Source organism: Acartia tonsa, chromosome 9 (assembly GCF_053477335.1).
Source record: "Acartia tonsa isolate MP-2025a chromosome 9, ASM5347733v1, whole genome shotgun sequence".
Taxonomy (NCBI): Eukaryota; Metazoa; Arthropoda; class Copepoda; order Calanoida; family Acartiidae; genus Acartia; species Acartia tonsa.
This window is the reverse complement of record NC_137268.1, coordinates 12522734-12533639: the sequence shown is the minus strand read 5'-3', so window position 1 is coordinate 12533639 and position 10906 is coordinate 12522734. Positions and strand designations below refer to the sequence as shown.

Below are 10906 nucleotides of genomic sequence, written 5' to 3'. Positions count from 1 at the left end.
CGCGTAAAATAAGTTTTTTTGCGCATTTATGTGCGCTGCGAGATAACTGTTCACTTTTAAGTAATGGATATTTCAGACTATTTGGTAACTGTAGCCTTTAAAGTTCATTGTTTTTTTGATATAATCGTTATCAAAAACATTTTACCATGAACTGCACTAGATCCGAAATGTATGCTTGTCAACGATTAGTTATATTAGTTACTTATTAAAAACAATTCTTATTGATTAGCATTTCGTGTGTGGTTTTAAAATTAGAAAGAGTTATTTAAATCAATGAGAATGGCATTTCATGTTAACCACAAATTTTCATATGACATAATTATCCGGCTTATTTTTTAGATTTTTGAAATAATGGTATCAAGAACAACTAGGTACAATGATTTTATCGAAGCATTTGCATAATCAAGTTATTAAAATTAAAATTCTGCTTATTAACGTTCGTTTGTCCTACTGTCTGATTTTAAATTTATGAATGGACGAACCCCAAACTGTCCCAGTTTTGAGCAAGACGATTCCAGTTACGTTATATACATTTTGGGAAAGAAAAAGGGAAGGGGGAAGAAAATCTCTTCAAAAGAGATGGGAGAAAAGGGAAGATATTTTCTTCCCCCCTTCCCTTTTTATATGACGTCACAGGAATCGTCTTGCTCAAAACTGGGACAGTTTGGGGTTCGTCTTATGAATGTTGTCATCCTTGTTCTAATTACTTTTGCAATAGAACACAATGCCTTCATTATCAAATTTAAATTGATTGATTTGATAAATTTTGATTGATATTTTCTCAATGGTCTTTTGTTTCTAAACATTTTTTAACAAAATTTTTACAGTAAAGTGTTAATTGTTGGAATTTTAATTTCTTTAGACAATCGCAGGGATTGAAAGAGATAAGGCAATGGCCATTAAATTGATGTAGATACCCAATGATGATATACAAATTCACCCCTTCTCTATATTACAGTTAGTGATTGAAACATAATTTTATGAAATAACCAATTAAAATTCGATAAAAGTACCCAAAATTGTTGGGTCAAAAAATAAGAAACGTTATTGTAAATGTTTTGGGACAAGTATTGAAAGAATATTAAGCCGTTAATAATGAGATGTATGTGTAAAAGTATGTTCCGTAAGATCTCATAAATATCTAGAAAGAACTGTTCATGATAATTTACTACTTTACCCCTAAACTTTATCCCCCGAATACCTTTTTCTTAAACAAAAAGCGTTTTATGCTTTTTCATTTTTCAACTTGGTAATTTTAACGCATGGAATAAAGACTTCGTTTAGATAATTGAACACATTTTTCTTAAAATTAAAGTAAAACTGTAATGATTTGATTTAATTTGACATAGACTCGTATATTTTATTACAAAAAAAACACCTTTAATTCAATTATGAAAATTTATTTTTATTTTAAACATAAATAAATAAATAATTAATTTACAGCCTTGACTAGTTGAAATTAATGCCCTCAATTACATTTTTAAGGTAGGGTTTTTCAAGGAATTTTTTTTTAAGTTTTTAAAAATTTTTAGGGAGATCAAAGGAGAAAAAAAGGAATCAATAACAAAATTTTTGATTATTTCTTTTGAGGAATAAAAAAAGGTTTACAATATTGGGGATAACAGGAGAAATAGTTTTTTTACAAACATTATTGTGTGGATTTTTATCTGGAGGATTTTTCATTTAATAATTTTTGTCCTATTCAAAAAAAGGAGAAAATGCCCTGTTAAGGAACAAATTGCCCTGTAAAATGAATAGGACGTTACAGGAACAATAATAAATATGACACATAGGCACTATTTTTGTGCCCCTAAAAACATATTACCAAAGTTGATAGATTTTTGCTAAAAAATCTTCCAAATTTTGTTAATAACTTTAAAGAAACACAATTTTATGTCACATTATAATGGGAAAATGGCAGCATACTTAATTCATTTGGCAGCAAGTTTTGCTCTCTCGTTTTCTTTAGTAGGCGGCGGGCTTCTCGGCAGCGGGAGCATAGGCGGGGGCGGGAGCAGGAGCGTAGGCGGGTTTAGCGGGGGCAACGTAGGGCTTAGCCTCACCCTCGTAGGTAACATCAGCAACATATCCTCCGTCTCCGTTTACGGAGTAGGACACCTGCAAACAAATTGAAGTAATTAATAAAAGTAGGAGAATATTTGTCTATATGTCTGTAGCTTAAGATATCGCTAACCGATATGGTCGACCTCAAACCTCCTTCAAGTGCCCCTAGAGGCATATAGGAGCGAAGTATAAAAAAGGGGGGGGGGATTCTTAAAATGATTTAAATGGGGCTATAATTGAGTTTTTGTTTGTCAGAGAAAATGATTACATGTATGTATAACATCATAAACATATTAGACATTTCTATATACAAAAAATATCTTAAAGTTTAATAATCTAAATCTATACTTGACATTTTTTTAAAAATGTACCAATATAAAGAAAAAAATCTTCCAAATAAAAATGAATTTACCTTCTGTACACGGCCATCGGCCATAAGAACATAGTAAGAACCACTGGTGGCGTATCCATCTCTCTTCTCTTCCTGGCCGTAGTTGTTCGCGGTGTAGTCGTCCTTGACGGCCCAGCTGTAGGCATAGGCGGCAGGGGCGGAGGGTTCTTCACCATAGGCGGCGGGGGCGGGCCCGTCGGGGCGGGGAAGAGCGGCGCAAACGGCAAGGAGGCAGCTGGTTGCTAATAATACCTAAGAATAATAATTTTATTATAATGGCTCTGTCTCATATAGGTAAAGATTATAAACAAAATTATAATACAAACAGTAGTAAAATTCATTATAGGTCGACAATAAATGAAAAAATGGTCTTCCTCAAAAAATTTTTTTTATGTAATTTGGTATGTACATTAAGAGATATAAGTTTTCTGGAATTGTAATGTAGGGAGTAGATTTGAAATCTGCATCAAATTTTAAGGATTTTTTTTATAAAATTCGTTTTTTGTATAATTCTTTATCTAAAAGCGGAAATACAAATTAAGTTAATTAATTTTGGCATCTGTGATTGGTGGATTTAAAAAATCTGCGCTCTGATTGGATGTCGTACATCATTCAACCAATTAGAGCGCAGGTAGTTTAAAATCCACCTATCCTATTGGTCAAAATTAATTAACTTAAAATGTATTTTCGCTTTTAGATAAAGAATTTTACAAAAAACGAATTTTATAAAAAAAATCCTTAAAATTTGATGCAGATTTCAAATCTACTCCCTACATTAAAATTCCGGAAAACTTATATCTCTTAATGTACATATTGTAAATAGAGTGAATGATGAGGTCATATTTATAAGATTCTTCAAATTAAAAAATATAGCTGATACATTTTATCATAGATTATCATTTATCATTATTAAACTAAACTTAAACTGTCCTTATACTTAAGACGTTTTGACGTAAGAACTAGCTCTAGCAACTGATTAGCTACGCTTTTAAAATTGCAACTTTAACAGCCTTTTAAGATATCTTATCAAACCAATGTTATCTTAAGTGGATAAACTTAAAACCTATAATTGACCAATCAATCTGATAACACTGATTTTACAAACAATAATTTAGATAACAATAAAAGATAAAAAAAGATATTTGAGATTTTTTATTTAAACCATTGAAATAACTTATTAGGGGTGTTAAAATTGAAAATGCGAACGCCCGACTTTCCATTTTTCATATCCTCAAGAAATAAAAGCTCCTGGCACGCCTCTGATTTTTGAAATTGGCAAACAGTGTCAACTTTATGCTGTTATTATAACAACATGAAACTAGAAGCATAATCAGGGACCCAATTAAGTTAAACGAATCTATTGGTTGAAAGGTTCAGACACTGCTAGATTGAAACAAAGAATTAGGATCATATCTGATAATAAATATATAATAAAAGTATTCAAAGTTTTACTGTCGTTACATTAGATGTACTTTTCTATTATTATCACTGTTCGCTGCAGAAAATATCATACAAATATAACAATATGTCGACAATCAGTCAGCTAAAGACCATAAACAGTCGACTTAAGCCATTTATTTTTTTATCGAGACACTGAGAATTAGGCAGGCTAATAGATTTTTTTTCTGCATTTTAATGAAAATAAAATGTTGTTATGAAAATATACGATGGTCAAATTACATAGCCAGTTAAAGGAATCTACACTAGAAAAATGAAAGCATTGTAATGTTTGCTAAAACACGGATCATATTTATAAAAAAAATACTGAAAAGCTATTTTTATTTTGTCGTTAATAAAAAAAATTATAACACTCCAATATCTTTTTTAAAAAGCCACTGTAAACTACCTTCATGGTGGGATATGTGTGTATGAGCTCCAATTCAAGACTGACGCAAAATGACGCACAAAAGCGTATATATAGTTACGCACAAGCTGCGTAACTCGAACGTCCGCGGTGCGTCAAAGTTCTTGGGCGTGATTTGTACGCTCTCGGGGTATGTTTATACAAAACATTAAAAAAAGATTTTTCTATAGTTTTAAAGCTCTCTACATTTTTATTCAAAAATGTCATTAATTATTAGGCAATTGTATTTACAAAATGAAAAAACAAGAAATTTAAAAATATTGACATGCATTTTAAATAAATATTTGTATTAAAATCCTTTTAAAAATCCGCCAATTAAAAAAAGATATGTAAGTCTTTCAGACAGACCAACATAAGACCTAAGTTTATAAGTGTAGACAGACAGAAACAAAGACATCCTGTTACTTTTATATACCTACAATTCTATTTCGGTGTCTAGGAGACATATCGAGAACTAGTCCACAAGGAGCCGAATGGGAATTGGGTAACCCAACAGACAACCAATCATTTGATTACACGACCTTTGTCTGAAAGTCATGTTCATTTTTTATAGATAAAAATAAACAGTGAAAAAATCGGGAATAATCCCTTTAGTAACATCGCCCCAGGGGCGATTCGTCGTATTTTAAAAATGGCTTTTTTAAAGTTATTTTAGGTAAGGTTAGGTTATATTGGTTTAGGTGATTGCCCCCACAGGGTTAGGTAATTGGCCCCGCAGGGGCTAAAAATAGGAGAAAAGCTACTGTGAAAAATACGAAGAATCGCCCCATAAGGTGCGATGTTACAAAAGGGACTATACCAAAAAAGCTATAGTTGATTTTCGCTAAGCACTAAATTTTTGTTGTTTTTGAGTTATACAAAATAAAGGGGAAGGAGTAAAAACAGTATGAGTGTGTGTGTGTGTGTATGTTTGTTTGTGTGTGTGTATCAAAAGAAATAGAGGGAAAAAGAAAGGATAACTATCCAAGTTATACAACTCCTAAAAGTAGGTTATAGATAGATAGAAGTAGGTGATAGGTTGATAGAACAAGTTTATAGATTGATATAGGCAACTTACAAGAAGCCAGTAGCATTTTTAGCACCCTTTAAGCCCAGGGTTTTGGAATGTCCAAAACAAAATAGTTTGCTGCCTTTTTTATTTTCTTTTCCATTTTAATAGAGGCAGTGTCCATAGACGTTAAAGAGTCTACAATAGGAAAGAAAATAGCCTAAAACAATCCAAAGATGAAATGTGTAACGTAACGCAATCCCTCCAGCCATTATTGAGATCCTTGGTATAATACGAAGTAATCATTATTAATAACTACAATAAGATAAGCTGAGCTACTTATAGATAAATCCAAAAATATTTATTTCTTATATAATGTTTATTTTCGTTATTGTGGCCAATAGTTTTAGAGAAGTAGAATTATACCTACATAACTTATTAAATTTAACCTGCATAATTTATCAGTTGGGCCTTTTTTGGAAAAAGGAATTCCCCCTACTCTAACTATTTATGTCGCGCACCTGACATAGCAGCAGTAGGAATTATATTTATTTTCTTTAGTTATGATGCGTTGTTGGGCTTAGATTCGATTCTACCACATAGACATCCAAGTGTGGGGGTAAAGGGGTGTTTATCCCCCTTAAACTTTGGATCCCTTCCTCATTTTTCCCCCTCAAAAAATGAGGGAAAAAAATACATTACCTCTTGAAACATTTGAAACCCACCATTTTACGCGCCATAAAATTAAAGCTTGGACGTCCCTGGTTCTGGATACAAGAAGCTTGGACGTTACTGGTTCCGACTACAAGAAGCTACAGTGGCGGGTTTCCAGTGACTTTATATACAGCATATATAGTTTTTTGAAAATAAGTCCACATCTCTGAAAATTGCGAATTATTAATAGGAAACACACACACACCAATACAGACGCCCACAGACACACACACACACACAATCACCCACCCTTGTGGTGAGGCCTAAAAAATGAGGGTGAACATTTTTGGTTTAATTGAAATAGTATTTGAGTTCTTTATAATGATAATAACCAAGGATTTTTGGGGATAAGACAATGAATGATAAAATTAGTGTGGATTACAACTATTTGTTGAAAGGTTTGGATATTATAATTTTTTTAATACAAGCGGCTACGCCCCTAGAGGCCTCTAGGGACACGTACATTTTTTTTCTCCATCTATTTTAACATCAGCTATTTACCAAAAATATTTTTTCGCTGATAGATTGTGTTAGTTATGTTTTTAGCTAGCAAAAATGTCCGCAGGGCGGCGTTTTTTTTGTAGATTTCTCTGGGGAGGGTGGTAGTACCCTTCCCCAAAAACAGTTATAAACCTTTCCGGGACATATGAGAACCTACCCTGTTAAGGAGAAACCGATCGGTTCAGCGATTAGCGAGATCCTTCGGTACAAACTTACAAACACATAGACATCCTGTTACTTTATTAAAAGAATTAACCAATCAGTAGCTAAAGTTATTAAATCAAAGAGTGAGCGTTTATACAAGCTTTGGGTACCAGTGTAATTTACAGTCCAATGTCCCTTTCTTCCTGAAGAAACCGTAGAAGGAAGGGTGGATTTTTGTTGGGTTGGGGGGTAGATGGGGGTTGGGTGGGGTGCTGGTGGAATGTTGCATTGATTATCTAAGCTAACCTGCTCTATAATTATTTGATGGTTGTAAATCAAATCTATTTTTGATAAGCAGAGTATCTTTCAACAACTAAAAAATATTCTTTGATTGGTTAGCTATAAACTTTGGGGCTTTTATTAAACTTAGATTGGGTTGTACAAACTAGCCATTTAATGTCTTACCCCTTAAGATCCCTAATGATTACGCGGCTAAATGTCCCTCAAATTTTACGATCCTTGTTTTCAAATCCCAGTTGTGCTTGGTATGTCCGTCCTCTTGGATGGTTCTAAACTTTTTTTTGATTAACTGTGACTTCCCCCCTTTTTCTTGAATTACTGTTTTGAAAATATTTTTTCGCTGTAATGAACTTAGCAATCCTTGTAACTTGTTTGAGAGCATAAAAAAGTGTAAAATGACCTAGATATATGGTTGTAGGTAATCATTATTAAAATCATAAAATCTTAAAACTACAGTTTTTTCATTCTTCGAAACAAGTACAAGTATTTTCACAGCAAAGTTACAAATAAAAAAAATAGACAGGGATAATACAATGGACAATGGATAAATTGATTAACAATATACGATTAGGGGGTATTTTTTATGTCTTTAGATACCAGAGTAATTTTCACTCCAATATCCCCCCCCCCCCTCCTTTAAATTTAGTAGGTCATAAACATCAAATATGGCCAGCAGTCTCTAATTCTATACTGGCTGATTGCAGCTGCAAATTTTAACCTTACTGGCAGCTTTAGCTGCAAAACAAATATTCCAACAGGGCTGATGAATTAATTTACATAGCAAATTATTATGAACAAAACTACGGGCACAAATAATTATAAGTATGCTACTCAACGAACAAAACAGCATTATCTGCCAATAATTTCAAGTTTTCAAATAAAATATTAAAATCAGGAATTTTGATAATAAAATTTTTGTTCCCTTTCCTTCTCATGGATTCTTAGAAAAACAAGGAAGGCGGGTTTTTTTTGGGACTTAACAGCTGCCAAATCAAGCATGTTGGCTGCTTGCACGGTCCTCGAGGCATGGATGCTGCTTGAACCTGAACATTACAGCTAAAAATTCTTGCGGCTGCGGTTGAAAAAATATCTGATAAGGGCGACTAGGTTGCAACAAAAAGAAAAACTCAACAATTACAGCCGATGTTTTACAGCCACGGCTTCCTATAAATAGCAAAATTTAAAGAAAATATTAAAGTCATCTAATCTTTAGGGATAAGAAAATAAAGGATAAATTGTACTTTTTGTACTTCACTTCTTATCATCCATTCTTGTCATCCATTTGCAAAGTTTATTTAAACTACAATTATTTTCAAAGCGAAGCATTTCTATAATTTATTTAGGGAGTTGAATCCATTTTTATAGAAGCAGAAATATAATCTATGATTATGGTTTGGACCCTCTAAAACTGTAATCTACCCTTCCACTTTCCCCTCTCTTGATGAAGATATCTTCACCAAGAGAGGGGGAAGTGGAATCTTAAATTTCAAAAATCGTATCGGCGTTGAAGATATCTTCACCAAGAGAAGGGAAAGTAGAATCTTACATTTCAAAAATCGTATCGGCGTTGAAGATATCTTCACCAAGAGAGGGGAAAGTGGAAAGGTAGATTACAGTTTTAGAGAGTCCAAACCATAATCATAGATTATATTTCTGCTTCTATAAAAATGGATTCAACTCCCTAACTGTATAATTATGGTATGTCTGAAATAGATTAACTAAATTATAAAATTTCTATTGTTTTTTTATGTGTTCCTGTAACAATACGGTACAATCTTGATAGTGTGGTAACTTTTGAACAAATTGCTTAAAATTTGAACAAAAATTAATCTAAATTTTCGTAATCAATTTAAAACACATTCTTACAAGATTGAAAAGATAAGTATTTCTGAAGCTTTTCTGAAACTCATTGGATACATGGCCTTTCTACAATAGGCAGACATACAGATGTTTTTTGGCAAAATGTAAAAACCTCTGAAAAAATACAGTTATACTTAAAGTAACTGCTATTTGGTTCAGTTTGTTTATTGGCATGTCCTATGTCAACTTAAGCAGTAATTAAAAGTGGTCGTGACTGCCATAATATCGACATGCTTATTTAAAAATATACAATATAAAATATATTTTCTTAAATTACATGCTTTGCGTGTCCTTTTACCAATTCAGGGACAGTTTTTAGAGAGTTAGTGGACACCACCCTCCCCTAACACTAACAAGGATGACAACATCCATAAAAGCGAAGCACTGAAACGGTAGGACAAACGGACGTTAACACTTGTATAAGAGTCAAAGCAATATTGTGAGTAAATTTGTTAAAAAACTGCTTGATACAGGATAATGTTTATGGACATACTTACATTTTTAGGACTTGATTATAGAGTTGCTTCGTTTATTACATTAAACTTTGTTGTCCCAGGAATCAATATACCAAAAATCAGATCAATCGGATAATTAGATCACATAAAAATTTGATGTTAAAAAAGTAAAAAAATCATCATGTTTAGAATGGACGTACGGACATTTTGGTAATGATTATAGAGTTGCTACGCTTTCTAAATCGTACCTAACTGCTAAAGAAATCACCATGCAAAATTTGAAATCGATAGGACAATTCTAACATGCCTAAATTAACGAAAAAAGCTATCCGTTACGGACGGACGGACGGACGTACAGACGGACGGACCGACCCTAATTATAGAAAAGCTTCGCTTTTAAAAATATCCCAATCTTATTGTCTGTAATATACCCTCCTAAAGCTTACACCCCTCCCCCCCCCTCGATTCTTGTTTAAGGGTGGTGTTAAAAATCGAAAGTGCCGTGTGACAAAACTCTCTCCACGCCACTGATCTAAAATGTCTAAACATTATGATCATGTTTGCTTTTCAATAGCCTAATACGAATATTTTCATTCTTGTTTGTGTGTAAAAGTGTTTAAAATTTGATGTAAAAATTACAATGTCTGCTATTTTGATCGGTATTTTGTTAAAATTTTATTAGATATATAAAATTAACTATTGTTAAATTATAACAAGGGTGATGTAAAGCACAGTAGCACAGATATATTGAAAAATAGCCTATTGAATTTCATCCTAGCCTCTAGGGTTAATAGACTTGGATTAATGTCTTAAGAATTTTTAACACATAATTTTAGCAAAAAATTAGATTATTTTAGTAAGGGAGAGGGTTTTCCTACCCCCCAATCCGCCCTCAATAAAATCTGAAAGGACTAAATCAAAGGGGGGTTGATGACACCCCCTTATAAATCCTAATTTGTAGATTGCCATGTCAGGTTACCATGGGTTTTGGATAGCCCCGCAGGATTAACGAACCACAAGTAATATAGACCCTACAATTTATTTAAAAAACAAGAGGTAAAGTTTCAGTGTTTGACATTTGCTTTTAGGAAAAGCTCATAGAGTTACAAAGTTACAAGTGTTAACATTAAAAACCTATAGAGTAGCCTTGCTGCTACAGGATATTATTGGGTAGTACTAGCTGTGCAAAGGTCATTGTCTTTCTCACCTATTCAGGGAGGGAAAGGACAATAACTGTTCAATTAATCTACAATACATGCCCATCTGATATAAACTTTATTATTTACAATTTTGTAATAATTTGACTAGTCCTTTCCCATAAAGTTCCCAGAAAACACGAACCCCGCCCCCCCCTCTTATTTTTAAAATAAAATTGAGATTTTAACTTTAAGCCTAATTCCTGCCGGAGGACATAACCCAGTGGGGCCTATTACCCGGCAGGGTTAACCTGTACTCACTCAAACCTAACCCAACCTGACCTAAGGTAAAAATAAAGAAACCTAACACTATCCTATCCTCGTTTTTTTCACTATATATCAAAATAAGGTGGGTTGTGGGGAGTGGTGCTCAACTAGGCACTTGAAGATAAACAGCCAATTAACGTATTATCCATCGTACTATCCCTG

General features: G+C 33.1%; 1 protein-coding gene across 1 annotated transcript; it reads right to left on the bottom strand.

The window, feature by feature from the left end:
* Positions 1–1384: 1384 nt before the first annotated feature.
* LOC145328236 (pro-resilin-like) lies at positions 1385–4371 on the bottom strand. The gene is made up of 3 exons (XM_080171851.1): positions 4302–4371; positions 2477–2707; positions 1385–2118 (listed from the first exon to the last, which is right to left on the bottom strand). The coding sequence occupies exons 1-3, from the start codon at positions 4305–4307 to the stop codon at positions 1966–1968; spliced, it is 390 nt and encodes a 129-aa protein (XP_080027977.1). The 5' UTR covers positions 4308–4371; the 3' UTR covers positions 1385–1965.
* Between the last annotated feature and the right edge of the window lie 6535 nt (positions 4372–10906).